Below are 26,382 nucleotides of genomic sequence, written 5' to 3'. Positions count from 1 at the left end.
CAACCTGGTACTCCAGCTGCAGTGCTGTCGACAAAAAAGCCTTGCAGAGGGTGGTTAGGGGAGCAGAGAAGGTTATTGGGGTCTCCCTACCTTCTGTCCAAGACCTCTTTCAGAGTCGATGCCTCCAGAAGACACGGTACATCATTAAAGACCCCTCACACCCTCTCCATGAACTGTTTGTTCTTCTGCCATCAGGCAAACGTTACAGGAGCATCAAAACTAAAACCACAAGGCTACTAAACAGCTTCCTCCCACAGGCAGTCAGACTGCTAAGTAGCTGCTCCACCTGACTCTGCTTTGGACACTTTTAACTTGCACTGGACACTTATAACTGATTTTAACTCACATGTGGCTGTTGTGTTTTACTATTTATTGTTATGTTTATTATTTAGTGTTGCGTTTGTTATGTTATGATTGCACTGCCCCTGAGAAACGCTGTCTCATTCTGCCCTGCAGAGCTGATGTATGGTTAGAATGACAATAAAGTTTTTTTGAATCTTTTGAATCTTTGAATGTTTGAGTATATGTTCCATTGAAAGGAAATCACACTGCATCAATTGTATTTCAAAGGGACTTCGAAACCCCAATGAAAGCAGCCAACATAATGAAGAACTTCCACCCAGCCTTGGGCAGAAGATACAAAAGCCTGAAAGCACGTACCACCAGGTCCAAGGATGACTTCTACCCTTCCCTCTTCTTTTCTAGTTCTGACGAAAGGTTTCGGCCCGAAACATTGACTGTTTATTCACTTCCATAGATGCTGCCTGGCCTGCTGAGTTCCTCCAGTATTTTGTATGTGTTGCTTTGGCTTTCCAGCATCTGCCGAGTATCTTCTGTTTATGATTTGCAGCTTCCATCCTGCTGTTAAAAGATGATTGAGCAGCCTCCTAGTATGATGAGATGGATTCTTGACCTCACAATCTACGTGGTTATAACCTTGCACCTCGCTGTCTGCCCGCGTTGCACTTCTGCCTCCCTCCCTTCTTGAAGAGTGGAGTGATATCTGCAATTTTCCAGTCTTTCAGAGCCATTTCAGAATCTAATAATTCTTGAAAGATCGTTACCAATGGCTCCACAATCTCTTCAGCCTCCTCTCTCAGAACCCTGGGGTGTGCACCATCTGGTCTAGGTGAAATATCTAACTACAGACCTTTCAGTTTCCCAAGTGCTTTCTCCCTAGTAATGACAACTACACTCACTCCTGCCTCCTTACATTCTTAAACTTCCACCATACTGCTAGTGTCTTCGATAGTGAAGACTAATGCAAAATACTTAGTCAGCTTGTCCACCATTTCCTTGCATTACTACTTCTCAGTATCATTTTCCAGTGGTCCGATATCTGCTCTCATCTCTCTTTTGTACTTTATATATCTGAAAAATAACTTTTGGTATCCTCTTTAATATTATTGGTTAGCTTACCTTTGTATTCCATCCATTTCTTCTTTATTCCTTTTTTAGTTGCCGTCTGTTAGTTTTAAAATTTCTAAATCCTTTAACTTCCCACTAATCTTTGCTGTATTATATGCTCTCTCTTTGACTTTTATGTTGGCTTTGACTTCTCTTGTCAGCCTCAATTCCGTTATCCCGCCTTTAGAATACTTCCTCTTCTTTGTTATGTATCTATCCTGTGCTTTCTGAATTTCTCCCAGAAACTCCAGACATTTATTGCTGCTCTGCCGTCATCCTTGCTAGCGTTCCCTTCCAATCAATTTTGGACAGCTCCCCTCTCATGCCTCTATAATTCCCTTTACTTCAGTATAACACTGATACATCTGACTTTAGCTTCTCCTTCTCAAAATTCAGGGTGAATCCTGTCATATTATGATCACTGCACTCTAAGAGTTCTTTTACCTTGAATTGTCTAATCAATTTTGGGTCATTGCACAACACCTAATCCAGAATAGCTGATCCCCTAGTGGACTCAAAGCTGCTCTAAAAACCACCTCATAGGCATTCTACAAATCTCTCTCTTGGCCACAACTTTCTAACCCTAACTGGTACATCCTTGGAACATGAGGGGAAACCAGAGCACCTGGAGGAAACCCACGTGGTCACAGGGAGAACACACAAATTCCTTGCAGGCAACAGCAGGAATTGAATAGAGTACTACCACAAAGAAACAGACCCTTTGTCCGATGTCGACCAAGATTTAAGCTAGTTTCCTTTGTCTCTGTTTGAACTACTGTATATCCCGAAATAATTGCTGATATAAAAGAAATGTCGGCCCGAAACATCGACTGTACTTCTTTCCATAGATACTACCCGGCCTGCTGAGTTCCTTTAGCATTTTATGTGTGTTACTCAGATGTCCAGCATCTGCAGATTTTCTCCTGTTTATAAAACAAATCTTTTGGCTTATGATGGATTGTGTACAAGCTATACTTCGTTGAGCAGGTTCAGTATGTCACCAAAGACTAGCAAATTTCTACCGATGTACCATGGAGAGCATTCTAACTGATTGCATCACCATTTGGTATGGAGGGGACAATTCACAGGACCGTAAGAGGCTTCGGAGGGTTGCGGACACAGCCAGCTCCAACGTGGACACCACCCTCTCAACCAGAGAGACATCTTCACGAGATGGTGCCTTAAAACGTGGCATCCATCATTAAGGACCCTCACCATCCAGGACATGCCCTCTGCTCATTACTACCTTCAGGGAGGAGGTACAGGGGCCTGTAGACACACACTCAATGTTTAAGGAATAGCTTCTTCCCCACCACCATCAGATTTCTGAACGGATCATGATTGGTCCTTGCTATTCCACTTTTACACTATTTATATTTTCATTGTAACTTATAGTAATTTGTTATGCCTACTCTGTACTGCTGGTACAAGACACTAAATTTCACGACTAATCTCAGTGACAATAAAACTGTTTCTGATTCTGACAGAAAACTAAAATACTTGCTGTGTCCTTAAACCTTTGATGCAGTCTGAATTATCCATCACATTGTTACAAAGCAGCACATCACACAGCTCACATGTCTAATTAGATTCACCACATGAATACACATCACGCTCAATCATGCGTTAAGATATAATACAGACTGCCATGGCCTTCTGTATTTTAATCGATCTCCCATCCTCTCCCATCTGCAAAAACTAGAATGATTTGTCAACAGAAAGGCAATGAAGGTCTTTAATGATTTTATGCAGATTGTCTCTAAATTTAGACTGTGATCTGTGGATGGGTGCCTCATGATTGATTTAGCCAGGGGAAGTAGAGGGGATAAGCTCCCACTACCTACTAAATGCCCCCAATGGTGTGAGTCTCTAAAAGCCTCTGACAACCAAGTTCAGCTGCTGGTTTTCACATGTGACTTAGCTACTATGGCCGGCAAAACCACTTCTGCTGACAGGAGAAGGGGTAGAGGCGGGTTACTGGTGCCGTAAAACCAGCCACTTTGGCAGATGGGGCTCATCAGCCGTGGTTGGCAGCTCACCTAGGAGAAGGAAAACTCTGATCTCAAACATCCACTGCCTTGCGGCTATACCCAGTCATGGGGGAGGCTTCGGGAGTAAACCCTGTGGGAAAAGTCCAGAGCTGGAGTCCCTAAGGCAGTCCTACGTCGAGTTCAATGCTGACTGGCAACTAGTGCAACACGGCTGGTGCCAAACTGTATTGGTCTCTACCGTTCCTTTGGATTCATCAGCTGCGTGGAGAGGGGGAGCCTGTTACATGGGCAACAGCTTGTTCTCCATGTTGCATTGCCCTGACTTGCTTATCGAGAAGACATCTGGATGGAATATTCATGGTCAACCCTGACCAATGGAAGGCCTCAATATGATGTAAAGTCTAAACAAATTGTAAATGATTTTGTTGTTTCTTTTTAGACCAGGGTTTCCCAACTTTTACTATGCCATGGACCAACACGATTTATCAAGGTGTCCATGGATCCCAGGCAGGGAACCTCTGTTTTAGGCCTTTTATAAAGGATTATATCATCGACACTACATGAGAAACAGGATTAGGTACAATATTCCTGATAAGGTCTGACATTTCCTTGTGTTATGGGCAGTTGACGTTTTGGGTCAAAATCCTTCATCAGGACTGGAGAGGAAGAGGGGAGAGAGGATCCTGGAAACCAGCCCCCTTTCCATGGAGTCTTGCTACATTTCTCAGCTCCTCAGGAAAGGAGCCAATATAATCAAAGACTCCACCCACCAGACATTCACACTCTTGACCCCCCCCCCACCTTTTACCCCTCTTCAAGTGGATCCACCTACCAACTATCAGCTCTTGCTTCATTCGCTGCCCCCTTTTTTATACTGGCTGTCTCTCCTCTTCATTTCCAGTCCAGATAAAGAACTAGAATCAGGTTTAATATCACTGACATATGTCGTGAAATTTGTTGGTTTTTTTGCGACTGTGTACAGTACAATATATAATAATTTAAAAAATCTATAACTTATAATAAAAATATATCTTTTAAAATTAAATAATTATACAAAAAGAGAGAAAATTACTGAGGTAGTGTACATGTGTTTGTTGTCCACTTAGAAATCTGACGAGGGAGGGGAAGAAGCTTGAGCGTGTGTCCTCAGGTTGCAGAACCTCCTCCCTGATGATGGCGATGAGAAGAGTGCATGTCCTAGGTGATGGGAGGGTCCTTCATGATGGATGCCTTTTTGAGGCATTGCTCCTTGAAGATGTCCTGGGTGCTGGGGAGGCTAGTACCCGTGATGGAGCCGGCTGAGTTAGCAATTTCCTGCAGCTTTTTCTGATCCTGTGCTGTGGCCTCTCCAGATCAGATGGTGATGCAACAGTTAGAATGCTCTCTACAGTACACCGGGCATCTTTGGTGACATACCAAATCTCCTCAGACTCCTCATGAAATATAGCTGTTGTCATGCTTTCTTTGTAATTGCATCAATATGTTGGGCCTGACCCAGAACTTTGCCTGTGTATTTTCCTCCATGGATGCTGCCTGACCCATTCAGTTCCTCCAGCTCCTTCGAGTGTTCTTATTGAATAAGTCTGTAAGGACTTCACACAGAATGTTTCTCTGTACTAACTTCATCTGAATGAGATGCTTCTGAAAGCAAATGCATAAGTTTCTGCTCTGAAAAGTACACAGCAAGGGATTGGATTTCTTTCATCTAATCCCTGCTGTGAATTAAATTCCAACGATAGTTGTCTGTTGTTTATCCAGTCTCCCTGGAAGCGGGGATGTACTGCATTCACCAGAATAAAGCCGTTTGAGAAAAAACCTAATTTATTTTTCGTGTGTTGCAACATCGTGTAGGTAGCATTAGCTTAAAGAGTTCAACATTAATACTCTGCCCAATGTGTCCTTGCTATTGGGTTAATTCAAGGTTCAAGACTGTTTAATGTCATTTTCAACACACGAGTGTAAAGGAGAACAAAATTAGTGTTACTCCAGATCCTATGCAGCACAAAAAACACACACACAATAAGTTAAAGAACACAATAATAAAAAACCTCAATAAATATAAATACATAGGATAGATTATATACGTTGATTGTATATCCATAAAGTGACGCGAGGCACAGGAGGTGACACTGACAGGAACTGATAAAGTAGTGGTGGTTGGGGTGTGGAGGTGTTGATCAGCCTTACTGCTTGGGGAAAGTCACTGTTTTTGAGTCTGGTGGTCCTGGCATGGATGCTATGCAGCCTTCTCCCTGATGGGAGTGGGACAAGAAAGCAGCATTCATCAAGGACCACCACCATCCAGGCCAGTCTCCTCGTCTTGCTCCTGTCATCAGGAAGGAGGTACAGGAGCCTCAGGGCCCACATCACCAAGTTCAGGAACAGTACTACCCCACTGCCATCAGGATCCTGAATCAGAGGGGATAACTTCATTCAGCTCAACACTGAACTGATTCCACAACCTATGGACTCACTTTGAAGGATTATTTAAACACGTTCTCAGTATTATTTGTTATTTATTTACTATTTAAAGTACTTTTTCACAGGTTGTCTTCCTTTGCACAGTGGTTGTTTGTCCATCCTTGAGTGTAATTTTTCATGGACTCCATTGTGTTTCTTTGTATCTACTGTGAATTCCCACAAGAAAATGAATCTCAGGGTTGTGTATGGTGCCATATATATACTTTGATAATAAATTTATATTTGACGCTGAACTAGAAACTTCCTTTGATTCACCCTGCACATTGTCTATGTACATTTGCTGTAAAGCCTTACCATCGTCACGGCAACCTGGTCCCATACATGGTTCAAAATCTTGAGTGTGAGGGCAGGGCACGCTGAGGTCCAGCTGAGCTTTGAGCATCCTCTGTCTCATCCGTTTCCCCTTCTCGCAGGTTGAGGAGCTGCAGGCCGACCACTGAGACCAGTTGGAGTAGATACACGTTTCTGGAGTGTCATCTGCAGCCAAAGGGTTAAAGAGGTACCATTACCCACTTGCATTGACTGCTGACACCTACCGGAGTTTACAAGGATGCTGCTGGGACTTGAGGGTCTGAGTTATAGGGAAAGATTGAATAGGTTAAGACTCCATTCCATGGAGCATTGAATAACAACAGGAGATCTTAAGGAGGAGGACAAAATTATGAGGGGTATAGATAGGAGGCACCACAAAAGTGTAGTGGTTAGAGTGACTCTATTATAGCTCAGGGTGCTTCAGTATTTGGATTCTGGTGCTACCTGCAGGGTGTTTGCACATAAGTGTGTGTGTTTCCTCCCACAGTCCAAAGATGGAATGGTTACTAGGTTAATCGGTCATTGTAAATTGGCCTGTGATTAGACTAGGGTTAAATAGGTGAGTGGGCACGTGGCCAAGTGGTTAAGGCATTGGACTAGCGACCTGACGGTCGTGAGTCCCAGCCGAAGCAGCGTGTTGTGTCCTTGAGCAAGGCACTTAATCACACATTGCTCTGTGACGACACTGGTGCCAAGCTGTATGGGTCCTAATGCCCTTCCCTTGGACAACATTGGTGTCATGGAGAGGGGAGACTTGCAGCATGGGCAACTGCTGGTCTTCCATACAACTTTGCCCAGGCCTGCACCCTGGAGATTGAAGACTTTCCAGGCGCAGATCCATGGTCTCACAAGACTAACGGATGCCTTAAATGGGTGAGTTGCTGGGTATTGCAGCTTGTTGCGTCGGTAGGGCCTGATCTGCTCAGTATTTCAAAATAAATAAATAAATAAAACTAAATAAATTAAATAAATATAATTTAACAATTATAACAAATAGAAAATTATGTAAGTTAGATGCTAAAGTAGAGGTATGGAATGAGATGTGAATAAATAAATAAATACACACAGGCATTTTCCCCTGAGGGTGGGTGAGATTAAAACTTGAGGTCAAGGGTTAAGGGTGAAAGGTGAAATATTTAGGGGAAACATGAGAGGGGATTTCTTCACTTAGACGGTGGTGCGAGTGTGGAACAAGTTTCGAATTGGGTTGATTTCAACACTTAAGAGAAGTTTGAATAGGTATATGGATGGGAGGGGTATGGAGGATATGGTCCAGGTGGGTCTAAGCAGAATAACAGTTCGGCATGGACTAAATGGGCTGAAGTGCCTGCTTTAGTGCTGCAGTGCTCTACGACTCTTTGCCGGACAGTCTTTTGGGGGTGCAAGCACGAGGAATTCTGCAGATGCTGGAAATTCAAGCAACACGCATCAAAGTTGCTGGTGAACGCAGCAGGCCAGGCAGCGTCTCTAGGAAGAGGTACGGTCGACGTTTCAGGCCGAGACCCTTCGTCAGGACTCGAAGGGTCTCGGCCTGAAACGTCGACTGTACCTCCTCCTAGAGATGCTGCCTGACTTGCTGCGTTCACCAGCAACTTTGATGTATGTTGCCAGTCTTTTGGAGGTTATGGGGTGAGTTACTCTTTGCAATTTCCCTAAGGTCTGACCTGCTCTTGTGTATCTAGTCTAGTTCAGAGTCTGGTTAGTGGTAACTCCAGGGGTATAAACAGTGGGGGATTCAGAGATGGTAATACAATTAGTTGTTAGGAGATGATAACCAGATTGCTCAGTTCGTAATAGAGTCATAGAGCACTACAATACAGAAACAGATCCTTTGGCCTATCCAGTCCATGCTGAACTATTACTCTGCTTAGTCCTATTGACCTGCACCCAGACCATATCCCTCCATACCCCTCCCATCCATGTACCCATCCAAACTCCTCTTAAGTGTGGAAATCAAACCTGTGCCCACCACCTCTGCTGGCAGCTCGTTCCACACTCTCAGAACCCTCTGAGTGAAGAATTTCATTCTCATATTCCTCTTAAACATTTCACTTTTCACCCTTAACCCATGACCTCTAGTTCTAGTCTCAACCACCCTCAGTGGAAAAAGCCTGCTTATATTTACCCTATCGAAACCCCTCATAATTTTATGCTTCTCCATAAGATGTCCTCTCATTCACCTACGCTCTAAAGAATAAAGTCCTAACCTACTCAACCTCTCCCTATTACTCAGGTCCTCCAGTTCCTGCAGCATTCTTGTAAATTTCATTTGCTCTCTTTCAACCCTTATTTACCTAATTCATAGTCATAGTCATAGTCATACTTTATTGATCCTGAGGGAAATTGGGTAATTCCAGTAGGTAGGTGACCAAAACCGCACACAACACTTCATATTAGGCCTCACCAATATCTCACACAATGTCAACATAACAACCTAGCTGCTGTACTCAATATTATAATATTTCATATAACATTATAGAATGGAACTACATACACGGTTCATTTATACGTGGGGCAATGCTGCTTTAAGATCTCTTCTGAAACTCCTGATTTTTAATTTCATGCTTAGAAGTGAAGACTGACACGTTCTTCCTTTAAAAGAGGTCGCTCAATGGTTGGAACTGGTTCATTGCATTCCCTAATAATTTAGAGATATTTCTGATAGCATTTATTTGATACCTCAGTTGAGTTGTAGATTGATGAAATTGAAATAGCCAAACCTAGTTGGGCATCACACACTCAAGCAAAGTCTTAATGCAATCTATTCAAAATTACCCTAGTTGAACTCAGATAAGAACAGAATGTGAAGAAAAGTAATTCACTGTCACTCAAGACTTTTAGTTATAGTTTGTTAAGCAAATAACTTGTTCAGACTTTGAGGAAAATGATTTAAAAAATGCAGTCCTGATGAAGGGTCTCAGTCCAAATCATTGCCTGTTTATTCTCTCCATAGAGGCTGCCTGACCTGCTGAGTTCCTCCAGCATTTTGTGTGTGTTTCTCTGGATTTCCAGCATCAGCAGTCATGGCCCATTCTCCTCTCCTATCAGATTCCTTCTTCTCCAGCCCTTTGCTTTTTTCCACCTCTCACATCTCAAAGCTTCCTTCATTACTCCTTTCGTAGCCACCTAGCTTCACCTATCACCTTATAGCTTGTCCTTCTACCCCTCCCTCCACCCTTCTGGCATCTTCTCCCTTTCTTTCCAGTCCTGATGAAGAGCATCGACTCAAGATGTTGGCGCTTTGTTCTTCTCCATAGAGGTTGCCTGACCTGCTGAGTTCCTCCAGCATTTTGTGTGTTGCTCTGGATTCCCAGCATTTGCAGAATCTCTTGTGTTTATAAGAAGTGGGTTTGGTGCAAATGAACTCATTTGTCCTCATGTGAAAGCAGTTGGCTGCTCTGTCTTTTTAATTACAGATTTACAAAGATTACAAATGATTAATTATAGATGATTACAAATTGATCTTTGTGAATTTAGGCAGTGAATAAATTGAGTGATTTTTCTTGGGATGAAGCAGAGACTTCAGAAAATGAAGGGAGATCATCGTGGTAAAGGAAAAGATCTGGCCCCTATCAGTTGGTCAATGTAGACACCTGTCATTCCCCTCACATGGGTCCACCTATAATCTACCACTTTCTGATTCTATTCCCATTCTCCATCCTTACCCATCTACATATCATCCCTGCTAACCCAGATCTACCTTTCACCTCTTATTTTCTGATATTATTCCCATTCACCCCTCTCTCCATCTGCCTATTACCCCTCCCCCCACCTGGATCCACCAATCACCTCCCACTTTATGATTCTGTTCCCATTCTCCATCCTTACCCATCTGCCTATCATCCTTCCTCACCTGGATTCACCTATCACCTGCCAGCTCTTGCCACACCCCTTCACCCCACAATAAACAGAAGGACTCTGAGGGGTGTGATAGAACAAAAGGACAATGGAATACAGATTTATACTTTCTTGAAAGTGGCGTCACAGGTAGATAGGGTTGTAGATTGAGTTTTTTTTTGCACTTTAGCTTTCATAAAGCACAGGAGTTGGGATGTTATGTTGAAATTGTGTAAGGCATTATTGAGGCCAAATTTGACATATCAAGTAGAGTTCTGGTCTACCTATAAGAAAGATATCAATAAACTTGAAAGAGTGCAGAGAAAAGTTTTACAAGGATGCTGGGACTTGAGGAAAAGGTTAGATAGGTAAATGGATGAGAGAGGGATATGCTCCCTGGATCTTGACTCTGTAACCTTGGGAAAAGGCTGTAACTATGTCCCTTACAATTTTGTACATCCCTGCAAGATCACCCCTCATTTTCCTGTCCTCCATCTTAATGATTTGTGCGGCAAATTGCCACACCACAGTTCAAAGCCACAGGCACTCTGCTCTGACATTTAGAGAAGAAACAACACAAGGGAAAAATTCAATTCACTGACAGAATTAGTCTAGAATAAACTTACTTTCAATAGAGTTGGACAATGTTGCAGGATTAATTACCCACAATGCAATTACCTTCATCCGTTTCCTCCTGATTAAGATCTGCCACAATATCGTCCACGTTATCAGGCTGAATGTTACACTGCTCCCCCTGTGGAGAGATTATTGGGGACTTTACAAAAACATTCGAGTCACACAGGCAGGAATTAAAACACAAATTAATCTGGAGCTGGAATCCCTAGGCTTGTCCTACATTGAGCTGAATGCTGATTGGCAACTCCTGCAAGGCCGCTGGTGCCAAACTTTATCAGTCTCTGCCTTTCCTTTGGATTCGTCAACTGTGTGGAGGAGGGGGCCTGCTGCACGGACATCAGCTTGCTCTCCGTATTGTACTGCCCAGGCTCGCGTATTACATAAGCAGCTGGGACACAACATCCATGGTCAATCCCGACCGACGGAGGGCCTCAGAGCCCGAACAGGAGAAACTCCATCAAACTGAACACTGTGGTTTTAGGATATCCTTGAACTCATAAAATTCTGAGATTGCACTTCCAGCACCCCTGAACAAGTTTGCGGCTGTTGTACAAACTGGGCTTAAGCTGAGGTCAGTTCCTTAGGTACCTTTCTCCCAAGACGCATCCACGTTACCTTTCTTGCAATCCTCTCAATGACAGCTCTGGCCACAGGTATGATGGGTCCACCCTCAGGGTCGTAAAAGGGACTCTTTGGATGATCCAGGCTGGTTAGCGGTCTGATCCTTTCTTGGGGATCCGACATCTGATTCGGGGACTGAGAAAGTAAGAAAAATTAGTTGAAGTTGAAGCAATGCACATCAAAGTTGCTGGTGAACGCAGCAGACCAGGCAGCATCTCTAGGAAATTTAAGTTTATTGTCATCTGATGTACATATATACAACCAAATGAAACAACGTTCCTCCAGACCATGGTGCATCCACAAAGCATATATCACACACAGCACATAAACAAAAATATTACCACAAATAAGGTAATAAAATACAATTCAAGATGCATGCAATGTGCAGCACAGGTGAGCAATAAACAGTAAACAGCTCGCAGTCCTAGTGATGAGGCCTCAGTGGTGGCAGGGTATTCATTAGTCTCACAGCCTGAGGGAAGAAGCTGTTACCCAGTCTGGCAGTCCTAGTCCTGATGGTCCTGTACCTCCTTCCTGATGGTTGTGGGTCAAGGAGATTGTGGGTGGTAGGGATCCTCATTAATGTGAGATTTAATGTTTGATGAAAGCACATAGTAACAATATCCAGTGCAAAAGAATAAAAACTCGCTGTATAATACCTTCCATTCTCCTGTCAGCTGAAGCACAATGGATGCATCCCTTTTTTGGATTTGAAGGTTGTGAGTTCAAATCTCACTCCAGAGTCTTCAGCACAAAAATCCACATTGCCGCTCCCAAACAGTACTGAGGGTCTGCAGCAGTGTTTGCAGTCAGGGCCGTCTTTCTGACAAGGTATTAAACCACAGCTAAGACAGCTCACCAACTTCCTTAAGAGCTTCAAGATATTCAGGATGTCCCACTCAACTCTTACCGATTTCTATTGATGCCCATAGAAAACATTCTGTCTGAATACATCACGGCTTGGAACGGCAACTGCTCTCTCTGCATGTGCAGCAAGAAACTGCAGGGTTGTGGACACAGCTCAGAACATCACAGAAACCAGCATTACCTCTGGCTGCACTTCTAGCTGCCTCAGGAAAGCAGCCGGAATAATCAAAGACCCATCCACCACGGACATTCTCTTCTCCTCTCTCCCATCGGGTGTAAGATACAAAAGCCTGAGAGGACATACCACCTCCTATCTTGCTGTTGTAAGACTATTGAACAAACTTCTTGTTGGAAAAGATGGACTCTTGACCTTATAATCTACATCATTATGATTTTGCAAGCTATTGTTTACCTGCTCTGCACTTTCTTTGAGCTGTTACATTTTATAGTCTTACCTTGTAAAACGATTACAAATCTTGGTAGCACAGCTCTGTCCAAGACTTCAGAAAATTGCAGGGAGCCCAGACCATCGTGCAAGTTAACCACCTCTCTGTTGACTCCTCTACATCCCCACTATCTTGGCAAGCAGCCAGCGTAATCAAGGCTCCATCCCACCCGGCCATTCTCCGTTCTCCCCCATTCTATCACGCAGAAGTCTGAGAGCATGTGCCACCAGCCTCATGGACAGCGTTAATCCCACTGTTATTAGATTCTCAAGCAGACGTCTTATACACTGAAGTGAGTGGTTGAACGGTAGGGTGCCGTGCACAATCCTGATTAGATGGAGATGGACGTGAGAGTACGGAGGAACATCTGGTGAAACTTCTGAAATGCCCGCTTCGCTACTGCTGCTACTGTGTGGTCCAGAAACTCCGGAGGAGCAGGCCCCGAGTCCTCAGCTTTGCTTGTTGCTCGGCGGCCGGCCGGGGTCAAAGCGCTCAGCAGAGGATGGTGCCCGGAGAGGCTGTATCAGAGGGGCTGGTCGAAGGCTCGAAGTTTTCGGACGGACTCAGAGTTCGCTGTGGTCAGGTGCTTCCAATGGTGCTGCATTGGCGAGTTGGCGGCGCTTGGAGGTTCATGGCGGGGAGAGTTCCTCCCTTCTGCCGTCTGCGTGGGATGATGAGTCTATCGGGACTTTGAGACTTTTTTTTACTGTGTCCATGGTCTGCTCTTTATCAAATTATGGTATTGCTTTGCACTGTTGTAACTATATGTTATAATTATGTGGTTTTGTCAGTTTTAGTCTTGGTTTGTCCTGTGTTTTCTTGTGATATCATTCTGGACGAACATTGTATCATTTTTTAATGCATGCATTTCTAAATGACAATAAACGAGGACTGAGTGTCCTCATAATCTAAAAAAAACTCTTGATGTCCCAACCTATCTTGTCATGGCATTTGCCCTTTACTTGCAGACCTGCACTGCACTTCCTCTGGAAATGCAACATGACGTGCTACATTCGTTTCCCCTTTCACCACCTCAAGGCACTTCTGTACAGAATCACTTGTCTGGATGGACCAGGAAGCAACAGCTTTTTGCTGTATCTCATTACAGTGTTGGAGCTGGAACGTTTGGCAGCACGTGCTTCACATGTCTTCCGCACATCATTGGGTGTGGTGGTTGTTAATACAAACTGACACATTTCACTGTTTCAATGCGCAGTACTGTGCCGAAGTCTTAGGCTACGTCCACACTACGCCGGATAATTTTGAAAACGCCGGTTTCGAGTAAAAATGACAGGCGTCCACACTGAGCGTTTTTCAAAATATCTCCATCCACATTAGGTGGATATTTGGGCGAATCTCCTCCTACGGGGCATGCGCAGGACGCACAGAAAATAAGCGAAGAGGAAATGGTATACTTGGTGCGTGTTTGTCCAGTTACAGAGTAGAAAAACTTTAAAGGACTTGCTCTTGTCTCTCACGCAGGAGGACTTAAAACAAAAAAAAAAACAACTACTGGAGCATATATATATAGCTACATATATGTGTCTACACATGTGCCTATATATAGGCACACACACACACACACACACATATATATATATATATATATATATATATATATAGCTAGGGTGCCTAAGAATTTTTCACAGTACTGCAATAATTTTATGTATTGTACTGTACTGCTGCCACAAAGAAAACAACAGATGTCATGACATATGTGAGTGACGATAAAGCTGATTCTGATATAGGCCTCTTATTGTGGACTGAGAGTGGGAAAAGGGCAGGGAGAGGGGAATCATGGTTGGGAAAGGGGGCAGGGAGAGGGGATGGAGTGGGAAGCACCAGAGAGACATTCTATAATGAACAGTAAACCAATTGTTTGGAATCAAAATGACCTTGCCTGGTGTCTCGGGGTGGGTGTGTCTGCACCCACACAAACCCCCCCCCCACTGCTGACACTCCTTCTCTGCCACCTGTCCCACACCCCTCCCTCGACGCTCCACTCTCACCATTCCCAGCACCGTTTGCCACACCAGATTTACAAACTCGATCTCCACTCTACGTTGACAAATACAGTACAGTGCAAAGGCTTAGGCACCCCAGCTATGTATATATGCCTGACTTTTGCACAGTACTGTACATCTGATAAATCAATCGGAATCTAAATGTAACAATAATAAGCCAATACATTAAGAGAAACAGGTAATCTGACCATTTTCTGATTACCATATGTACTACTGGAAAAGAGCCAGTTACATCATGAAGGATCCCACCCACCCTGCTCATGGACTGTTTGTTCCACTCCCTTCAGGGAGGGGGCTATGTGGCATCCACACTAGGACCACCAGAATCAAAAACAGTTACTTTGCTCAAGCAGTAAGACTGATCAACACCTCCACCCACTAACCCAACTTTCCACAAACCCCACCACCACTACTTTATCATTTCTTGTCAGAGTCAGCTTATGTAGAGACACTCCTGTACCTAATGTCACTTTATGGACATATAATCAATCTATGTATATAAGACCATAAGATAAAGGAACAAAATTAGACCATTTGGCCCATGGAGTCTGCTCCATTATTTAATCACAGCTGATCCATTTCCCTCTCTGCCCCAATTTTATTGGTTGTTTTTCGTCCTGTTGGGAGCAGTCTTTCATTGATTCTATCGCGTTTCTTGTATTTACTGCGGAGAGCTGCAAGAAAATGAATCTCAGGGCTGTATACGGTGACGTTTATGTACTTTGATAATAAATTTACTTTGAACTTTGAACCTTTATGGGCATAGAATCAATCTATGTATACTGACTACCTTATGTATTTATATTTATTGTGTTTTTTTAAATGTTGTGTTCCTTATCTGACTGTGTTAGTTTTTGCTGCATCGGCTCCAGAGAAATAATCATTTCATTCTCATTTATGCTTGTGTACTGGGAATAGCATTAAACAATCTTGAATCGTGAATCTCGAATCATGAATCTTTTTTTACATTATAGAGGGACTGACAGAGTACATGTCCGGAAATTGCTTCACTCTGTGAGGGTGGCCAGAGCAAGGAGGCACAGTGAGAACTGGCAGAGAGCAGTAACTGGGATTTATTCTAATAATGTAAGGTCTGAGCTGTGTTGCAGCAGATGGCGAAGTGTAATTCTGTTAAATAAATCTCAATTAATGTGGGATTGATAATTTTGGCCAGGAAACTACAGGATTAACATTAATAATCCATCTGGCTCACTGGCATGTATTAGGGAAGGAATCTACCATTTTAACAGAGCTACAAGTAACCCAAACCCTCACTAATAATTGTTGACTCTCTGTTGCCTTCTGTAGGAGTATGCAAAGCCATACAGTCCAGCGGAAGTTAGGAATTAACTTATATCATATGTGCAAACAAAACATAGAGAAATCCTTTAATTGTACACTCGTTCTTTAAATTTCTGGCAATTAAAATGGGAACAATTCAGAATTTATTGCCTCAGTTATGACCTCAATGCAGGGCACTACGCAGAACGTAAAACCACATCTGAATAGATCACATAAAATATTATAGCTGGTACTCATTAAAATGCAGCTGTTTTAAGTTTTTGCATTCTGCAGTCTCAAGAGTTTGATTCAGGCACTTCTGAACATTTTCCCACAGTAATCTGCTTCGCAAACATTGTTAATCTCGTCATGCAGGATCCTGTCCTCCTGTCCTTATCGAGGTGTTGCAGGGCGGCTTGCAAGGAAAGGACGGCGGAGATGACTGCGCCTGTCACGGAAACGATAGGTGATAGCCACACACCTCCCTCCACAAAGCACATGAGAGGCATACCTGTTATAATAGTTATGTTACTAGACTAGCAACCTAAGTCTTGGCTCATTGATCCAGAGACACCATGACTGCATGAACACGCTTGTATTTATGTATGCATGTGTGTAAGTATTTATTTATCTATATATGGGGAATTTTAAATTCAAACATGTATGCATTCGCATATTTAAGTGTGTAGACTGTAACATTGAAACAGCAAGCTCTTGGGCCCACCCCCCTCACTGTAGCAGGAGCGATATCTCTCTTTCCCTTGTTAATGAGAGGCAGGGCCTGTTGAGATGCTGAGGTGTCGGGATGGACTGTAGTTTTTGGTCTTTGGGGGCTTGCTATTGCTTTGGTGGGTGCTGGGGGGGATGCTTTCTGCTGGAACAAGTGGGGGTGTGGGGGGGCAGACTTGATGCTTTGCTGTGGCTTGTAGGTGGGAGTGGGGAGGGAAGCTTTGTGGTTCTAACTTTTTTCTGCCATTCAATCTTTGTTTTATTTCTCTGTTTGTGAAGAGCAAGGATTTCAGGTTCTATACTGTATACATTCTCTGACGTTAAATTGAACCATTGATCATGTATATATGTACCTATTTATGAGGGGTGCATGAAATATCCAGGGAGAGGTCGCTTCTTTGGTGAAGGGGCTTGTCATATCCATTCTGGGGCTGCTCAGTCACCCTCAGTCCCCACCAGACACTCAGTTCTCACCTGTAGGTCCCCAGCCTGGTACACTACTTTGACAGACGGGCTAAACGGGTGGCCTCAAACCCTGGTGAGATAAGGTCATGCCTGTCCTAGCATGTGAAGTCAGCTCTGGCAGACTGGGTGGATGAGATCTACAGTGAGATCCAATGGCCGGGAAGGTCGTACTGCAATGCTCCATGGGAGTGAAGGACGGGACAAGGAAGATGTCATGGTCATCCACTGAAACCAAAGAAGATGCCCAGTTTGTGACTTTTATTTGCACCACTGGATCTGGACCTCAGAGGTTGAGAGAGCAGAACTGCCCCAATGTAATGGCTTTTCCACTTTAAAAACTTTACCGCACAGTTTTGGACATGGACAACTACCACTGCCACCACCATATATTTATGTATATATGTTTTTACTTTTTTAAGAAATTGTTATAATTGTTATAACTGGGGGTGGTAGTGGGAATGAGCTCTCACTAACTTTTAAATGGTGGCGTGCACCTCAAATAACACCTGACAACCAAGTCCAGCTTCTGGCCTTCACACGCGACTTAGCGAAGTCCAACGGAGCCATTTCTACTGACAGAAGAGAAGGCAAAGGCAGGTTACTGGTGCATTAAAACCAGTCACCTCAGGCAAATGAGGCTCATTGACTGTGGTTTGCAGCTCATCTAGGAGAAGGAAAATTCTGATCTCAAATTTCTGCTGCCTTACATCTATACCCACTAATGGGGAAGGTTTCGGTTGTAAACCCTGAAGAAAAATCTGGAGTCCCTAAGACAGTCCTACGTTGAGTTCAATGCTGACTGGCAACTCCTCCAACTGTATCGGTCTCTGCCGTTCCTTTGGATTCGTCAGCTGTGTGGAGAGGGGGAGCCTGTTACACAGGCAACAGTTTGCTCTCCATATCGTACTGCCCAGGCCTGGGTATCATGTAGACAACTAGGACACGTAGACAGCTGAGAAACTGCACCCATGGTCGACCCTGATGGCCTTGTTTATTTATTTATTTATCTCACTATTTTTGTTACCTCATTATTTTTGCACTATTTATTTAATTGTGTGGGCATGTTGCCAAGTGGTTAAGGCATTCGACTAGCGATCTGAAGGTGTGAGTTCGAGCCCCAGCCGAGGCAATGTGTTGTGTCCTTGAGCGAGGCACTTAATCACACATTGCTCTGCGACAACACTGGTGCCAAGCTGTATGGGTCCTAATGCCCTTCCCTTGGACAACACTGGTGTCATGGAGAGGGGAGACGCAGCATGGACAACTGCTGGTCTTCCATACAACCTTGCCCAGGCCTGCGCCCTGGAGAGTGAAGGCTTTCCAGGCGCAGATCCATGGTCTCGCAAGACTAACGGATTCCTTAAAATTTATTTAATTTATATATCTATATCTATACCTATATACTTAGATAGAGGTGTTTATAAAAAGAGGGCATAGATTAGTGGATGGTCAAAGTAATTTTTCCAGTGTAGAGGAGTCTAAGACTGGAGGACAGAGGACCATAAGGCAAAAGACATAGCAGCAGAATTAGGCCATTGCCCATTGAGCCTTCACTGCTCTTTGACTGTGACTGATTTATTTTCTCTTTCAACCCCATTCTCCTCCCTTCTCTTCAAAGGTAGAAGGTAGAAGGTGAAAGATTTAAAGGGGTCCTGAGGTCTCATGAGGATCTCTGCAGCAAGCCATAGAGCGCTAGGCTTCTAGGTTTCTCTAGCACCTGTGTTTATTAATTTTTATCATAATTAGAGTCATTAAGCCCGTGTTCTTCGTGTTTAATCTTGTTAAGTTAATTGTGACTGGCACAAGTTTTCCGCATTCGATGATTATTTAATGGGGACTCTCATTTAGCGCTGTTGTCAAAGTCCTTGTGTGAAGAATGATTTGTCTCATGGGGTCGCTCGGTCGTGCCTCCAATGATCTGTGGTACTCATACGTATAACCTCTTGTTTCTGTCTCTACATGGGGAGTCTGCCATCCCTGCACTCCCGACTCACCGAGACAGAGTCTGCTGATCCTCCATAACTGGGTTGAGTCGTAGCCAGTGCTCACGGTGACGGAGTCTGCCGTCCCTCTGCACCTGGGTTGAGTTGTTGCCAGTGTCCACCGTGACAGAGTCTGCTGTTCCTCTGTACTTGGGATCAGTCGTTGTGAGCATACAGCATGGCATGAGTGGCAACTTTTATCCTCCAGAGGGCAATGCATGTAAGGAACGAGCTGCCACAGGAAGTTGTAGAGGCAGATACAATTCATTTGCTTGTTATGTGCCATGTCGTATGACATGGGCAATCATTATCTATCCATGACCGCGATTGTTCTTGGCAAAGTTTTCTACAGAAGTGGTTTGCTATTGATGCCTTCTGGGCAGCATCTTTACAAGACGGGGAACCCCTGTCATTATCAATACTCTTCAGAGTTTGTCTGCTTGGTGTCAGTGGTTGCAGAACCAGGATTTGTGATCTTGGAGTAGATTAAAAGGTCAGCACAACCATGCCCTACTGCATCAGTGCCATCGAGAGGACATGGCCACAATCATCATGAGAATATGTTGGTGATGAATTAGGCACATGTTGAGATGAGAGGCCAGCTCCATCATCAGGGCATCCCCTCAATGGACCCCTGAAGGGCAGAGGAAATGCAGGAGACCAGGGAAAATTTGGCGCCATACCATACATACAGCAGGAGACCAGGGACAATTTGGCGCCATACCATACCATACCATAAGGGCAGAAATAAGGACCCTGAATCACAACTGGGGCACTGTAGAGAAGCAGGCCAAGAACAGACAGAGATGGAGGATCTTCATTACTGTCCTAAACAAAACGCAGTTGCAGGAAACACAAAATACTCTGCAGATGCTGGGGTAAAAGCAACACTCACAACACACTGGAAGAACGCAGCAGGTCGGGCAGCAAGCATGGAAATGATCAGTCAACGTTTCCGGCCGGAACCTTTCACAACGCAACATTTCGTTTCGGTCCTGACGAAGGGTTCTGGCCCGAAACGTTGACTGATCATTTCCACGGACGCTGCCTGACCTGCTGAGTTCCTCCAGCGTGTTGTGAGTGTTGCTCTTGCAGGAAAGCAGCATCTGTGCTTTCTTCTCACTGCCGCCATCCGGAAGAAGGTACGTGAGCCTCAGGACTCACACTACTAGCTTCAGAAACAGTTACTACCCCTCAAACACCAGGTACTTGAACCAAAGAGGATACCTTCCCTTGTCCCATCATTTAAATGTTCCCACAACAAATGGACTCACTTTCAAAGACTCGTCATCTCATGTTTTTGATATTTATTGCTTAGTTATTTATTATTATTTCTTTCCTTTTATATTTGCACTATTTGTTTTCTTTTGCACTCTGGTTGAATGCCTAAGTTGGTGCGGTCTGTGGTAGTTATTATTCTATAGATTTATTGACTGTGCCCAAACGACAATGTATCTCAGGGTTGTATATAGTGAACTAAATGTACGTTGTTAATAAATTTACTTTGAACTTTTAACTTTTATGTACAATACTGAGGGCTGAAGGGTCTGTACTGTGCGATACTCTTCAAAGTTCTCTGTCCTATGTTCTATATTCTAATTTACAACTTTCCCATTTGATGAGGGAGACTACTTAAAATTCTAGCAGGCAACAATGTTTTAACGGGGCTGTGTGCAAATATTGCAATGAAAATATTTTTACATTTGAGTGCTCCGGGCTTTAATTGTTTGCCTTTGTTTACACGGTCATGTTGCCTTCAAGAATACCAATCAGATTGCAGTCCTGTGTTCCAGTGATGGTGTCTGAAAAGACTTCACACTTGAAATTTCCCTCTGTAATAGCTTTCTCAAGAAGAACGCACTGTTGCTGACTTTTTTAGACTGTATACTTGCTGAACATTTGCTATAATCTGCAACCCATACTTACAGAGAATAGGAAAACGTCCCAAAAAACTATGCAACACAATTAGTAAAAACAATCTGTTGTACATTGAACTTAAATAATATAAAAAGTTGTGGAATCTCTAGAGCGGGTGCGGAGGAAGTTTACTGGGATAACACACATAAAATAGTGGCAGAACTCAACAGGTCAGGCAGCATCAATGGAAAGGAATAGAGTTGATGATTCAGGCCGACAACCAGGCCTGACGGAGAGTATCAACCCAAAATGTCGACTCTTCATTTCTCTCAATAGATGATGCCTTACCTGCTGAGTTCCTCCAGTACTTTGTCCACTGTACTTTGGATTTCCATCCTCTGCAGAATCTCTTGTACTTAAGATTTACTAGGATACTGCCTGTACTAGAGAGCCTATCTTATAAGGATAGGTTGATCAAGCTGGGGCTTTTCTCTTTAGAGAGAAAGAGGAAGAGAGGTGACTTGATAGAAGAGTACAAGATGATAAGAGACATAGGTTGATTGGTCATCCAGAGACTATTTTTCAGGGTGGAAATCTTGCATCAGTATTAAGAGGAGAGAAAATGTATGGTCAATTAAAAGGGGAGAGGGGGAGTAGTGAAACAGGAGTTATTGGTGGACTGAGGAGGTGATTGGTGGACTGAAACTGTTATTGGTGGACTGAGGAGGTGATTCATGGACTGAAGAAGTGATTGATGAGCTGAGGAAGTGATGGTGGACTGAGGAGGTGACTGGTTAACTGAGGAGGTGATTGGTTAACTGAGGCTGATTGGTGGACTAAGACTGTTATTGGTGGACTGAGGAGGTGATCGGTGGATTGAAGCAGTGATTGATTGAGGAAGTGATGGTGGACAGAGGAGGTGATTGGTTAACTGAGGAGGTGATTGGTGGACTGTGAACGTTATTGGTGGATTGAGGAGGAGGTTGGTAGATTGAGGAGGTGGTTGGTGGACTGAAGAGGTGATTGGTGGACCGAGGAAGTGATGGTGGAGTGAGGAGTTAATTGGTGTGGTGGACTAATGAGGTGATTGGTGGACTGAGGAGGTGATGGTTGACTGAGGAGGTGATTAATGGACTGAGCAGGGATGTAGTAAGATGAGAAGAAAAGCAAAGATCACAGAAACATCAAGAACCCATTAACGATCCCATGACTAAGTCAAAACCCAAAACTTGGGGGGGGGCATAAATTTCAGGTGGGGGGGGGGATTTAAAAAGGACCTAAGGAGCAACTTCTTCACATAGAGGGTGACAAGTACATGGAATGAGCTGCCAGGCGAAATGGATCCTGTTTTTGCTGTTGTAGTTTTGTTGCTTGTTGTGTTCTGTGTTGTTCTGTTGAACATTGTGGTCATGCTAAGTTGGCACCAGAATGTATGGCATTGTGAGCTGCCCACAGCACACCCTCGGATGTGTTATTTGGTGAACAAGTTTGTAAGTTCTCCCCGTGTCTGTGTGGGTGTCCTGTGGGAGAATGTATGATCATGAGCACATTCCAGAAATGTATGGGTTAGGGTTAGTAGGCAGTGGACATGCCATGTTGATGCTGGAAGCTTGGTGACACTGGTGGGCTGCCCCCAGCACATCCTCGGACTGTGTTGGTCATTGACGCTAAACTTTTCTGTAAGTTTCAATGTTCAAGTGAAAAATAAACTTGAATCTTGAATCTTGAATTTTGAATCTATTTATATGCATTGGAGATGGCAGAACCAAGCCTGTTCACATATAGCAACACTAATGACAACTTTGATCACTTTGCACTAAATCCGACTTTGTTTTTTTGTTCTAATTGTGTTCTGCCTTATAAAAATTGTGCCACGGCAGAGCAGTAGTTAATGCGTCACTACTACAGCTTGGGGCATTGCATTTCCAAAGTCAATTCCGCCATTGGCTGTAAGGAGTTTGTATGCTCTCCCCGTGAACTGCATGAGTTTCCTCTGGGCGCTCCGCTTTCCTCCCACAGTTCAAACAGCATTGGCTACGCTGATTGGTCATTGTAAATGGTTGGCGGAGTGGAGATATGTCTATACCAAAGAAGGTGTAAGGCGCTCCTTTCCTCCACTAACCTGTAGGCCACCCTTGGGCAAGGTGTATCACCTACTTAGCCCCCCGATCAGGGTCAGGGAATTAATGATTATGGGAAAAGGCAGGTACAGTATGTGGAGATGAGTCCATGGCCTGATCAGCCATGATCTTATTGAATGGCAGAGCAGGCTTGATTGGCCAGGTGGCCCGCTCCTGCTCCTATTTGTTATAATCTTATGTTCTTACATGAAGCCATGGGAGCAGGTGGTGGATGGTCGTATGAGCAGCTGGTGCATATCACAAGTCCTGGTTATGCAACCACTGACGTCAGGTAGACAATCTCTGAGGAGTATTGATAATGGCTGGAGTCACTCATCTTGTAAAGACACTGCCCAGAGGAAGGCAATGGCAAACCACTTCTGTAGAAAAATTTGCCAAGAACAATCATAGTCATGAGACCATGATCACCCACATCATAGAACACGGCATATAATGATGATGATGATGATAGTCATTGTAAGTTGTTCTACGATTGAGGTAGTGTTTAATAGGTGGGTTGCTGGACACTGTGACTCGTTGAGTTGAAAGTGCCTGCTCTGCGCAGTATCGCTAAATAAATAAATAATTTGTGCTTCTCCTGTGAATAATGCTTATCTGGTACAGTGTACTTGTGATGGTATTGTGAGTTTATCATTCTATCTGTGCATACATGAACCTGCACATGTGACAATAAACACAACTTTGACATTGACCTTGATGTACAGGTGAACAAAACCAATGTTTGCTAAATCCCATCACACCTCAGTCAAACCTGTGACAAACTGCGATAAACTCTTGCAAGAAGAAGGGCCCAAAGCATTGTTGAGGGTCTCCACTTCCCATCTCACAATCTCTTTGACCCACTACTGTCAGGAAGGAGGTACAGAAGCATCAGCACTAGAACTGCCAGACTGGGTGACAGATACTTCCCTCAGTCTGTGAGACCAATGAATACCCTGCCACCACTGAGATCTCGTCACTAGGACAGCGAGATGTTTACTGTTTACCTCTGCCGCGTTCATTTTTTAAATTATAATTCATTAACTTATATGTTGATATATGTTTTGTGGGTAAACCATGGTCCAGAGGAACATAGTTTCATTTGGCTGGAAATATGTACAATCAGATGACAGTAAACTTGAACTTGAAGTCATGATGGTTAAAATCTGATTGCATCAATGACTGGACCTTGCAAGAAATAATGATAAAGATTAGCTTTGTTTGTCACATGGAGTCACAGAGAGTCTACAGCAGAGAAACAGACCTTTCGGCCCATCTAGTCTGTGCCAAACTATTATTCTTCCTTGTCCTATTGACCTTCTCCTGGACCATAGCCAGTTTTGATTTATGCTCTTCTTATGCACATGGACATAGAAACATCAAAATATACAGTGAAAAGCATTGTTTGCATCAACAACCAATACAGTATGAGGATGTGCTGGGGGCAGCCTGCAAGTATCGCCATGCTTCTGTGGCCAACACAGTATGGCCTCAACTCACTGACCCTAACCCATATATTTTATTTTATTTGGAGACACAGTGTGGAACAGGCCCCTCCAGCCCAACGAGCCGCACTGCCCAGCAACCCACCTAGTTAACCCTAGCCTAATCACAGGACAAGTTACAATGACCAATTAGCCTACTAACCCGTACATCTGTACATTATGGGAGGAAACCAGAGCACCCAGAGGAAACCCACGTGGTCACAGGGAGAACATACCAAATCCTTACAGGCAGCGCCGGAAATGAATTCCAAGCTCTGATATACGTAGCTGTAATAGCGTCGCACTAACTGCTACACTACCATGGTGCCTGGAGCACCCAGAGGAAATTACATAGACCATACAAACCCACTAGAGACAGCAGAGGGAATTGAGCACCGATCGCTAACACTGTAAAATGTAATGCTAACTGCTATGTTACTGTGCTGCCCCCAGTGATAGTAAACATGCAGCATTAAGTGGCAAATTGTCCCAGGGTGCTTTCTGAAGTTCAAAGTGAACTTATTATCAAAGTATATATACGTCACCATGTACAGCTCTGAGATTCATTTCCTTGTGGCAGGCTCAGTAAATCCAAGAACCACAATATAATCAATGAAAGACTGTTCCCAACAGGGTGATCAAACAGCTTATGTGAAAAAGACAATAAACTGTGCCAATACGAAGAAAAAAATAAAGGAAAAGTAATAAGAAACAAATATCAAGAACAGAAGATGACGAGTCCTTGAAAGTGAGTCCATAAGTTGTGGGAACAGTTCAGTGATGGGGTGAGTCAAGTTGAGTGAAGTTATCCCCACTGGTTCAAGAGCCTGATGGTTACTACTACTACTATTACGTTGACCCAGGCCTGGGGGCCGGCGTTGGGCACGATGATGGACTCTCCACTTCTCCCTCTCTCTCATCAGTGTGTTCAGTTCATCTACATTAGCCGCGCCGCTGTCTTCTAGGAGCGTGTTGACCATAGTCTTGGGAGGGCGCCCAGGGTTCATCCTCCCATGCTTGGGCTCCCATATGATGACTAGGCTGACAGGTAGCTCGGGGTGGCATAGACAGTGCCCTGCTGGTTGCAGTCTTCTCACCTCAGTTTTAGTCGTGAGCATCGGTGGGTCTCATAGAGCTCAATGTTCGTCATGTGCTGTTGCCACCTCACGTCAAGGGCCACCCGGAGCATTCGTGTATAGCGACCATCTAGAGACTTTCGCATAGTCTTGGTGAGTGTTCACGTCTCGCATCCGTACGTGAGAATGGACTCTATGACTGCTATGAAGATCCTCTTTTTAAGCCCTCTAGTCAGGTTCGACTTCCAGATTTCCTTCACGTCGTTCATAGCCCTCCACGCCAGCGCGTTCCATATCTTTATGTCCTCCTCCGAACTCATCATTCTTGACCCCTGGTGGTTGAGGGGTAATAACTGTTCCTGAACCTGGCAGTGTGGGTCCTGAGGCTCCTGTACCTTCTTCCCAATTGGCAGCAACGAGAAGAGAGCATGACCTGGGTGATGGGATCCTTGATGATGGATGCTGCTTTCCTGCGACTGTGCTCAGTGAAGATGTGCTCAATAGTTGGGAGGCTTTTACCCGTGATGGACGACTTTTGGTACGATTTCCCGTTCAAGGGCATTGGTGTTTCCATACCAGCCAATCAATATACTCTCCACCACTTCTATAGAAGTTTGTCAAAGTTTTAGATGTCATGCCAAATCTTCGCAAACTTCTAAGGAATTCAAAGAAACTTCTAGCTAATGAAGTTGTATTTGTAGCGTACTGTGCTGCAGCCACAAAGAGTAGATTTTCATGGCATTTATACCATGAGTATGAATGCCTA

General features: G+C 44.0%; 1 protein-coding gene across 1 annotated transcript in view; it reads right to left on the bottom strand.

Moving 5' to 3' along the window:
* Nucleotides 1-26,382, bottom strand: part of LOC140205308 (spondin-1-like) — a 346,180-nt gene that overhangs the window by 17,358 nt on the left and 302,440 nt on the right. Inside the window, exons 9-11 of the mRNA XM_072272839.1 lie at nucleotides 11,280-11,420; nucleotides 10,707-10,782; nucleotides 6,174-6,356 (exon numbers count right to left, since the gene is read on the bottom strand). Of these exons, the coding sequence (XP_072128940.1) occupies nucleotides 6,174-6,356; nucleotides 10,707-10,782; nucleotides 11,280-11,420 (400 nt within the window). The remainder of the gene's footprint in view (nucleotides 1-6,173; nucleotides 6,357-10,706; nucleotides 10,783-11,279; nucleotides 11,421-26,382) is intronic.

This window comes from Mobula birostris, chromosome 11 (assembly GCF_030028105.1).
Source record: "Mobula birostris isolate sMobBir1 chromosome 11, sMobBir1.hap1, whole genome shotgun sequence".
In the NCBI taxonomy this organism is placed as follows: domain Eukaryota; kingdom Metazoa; phylum Chordata; class Chondrichthyes; order Myliobatiformes; family Myliobatidae; genus Mobula; species Mobula birostris.
Note: the sequence above shows the minus strand (reverse complement) of the source record. Positions and strands in the feature narration are given on the sequence as shown.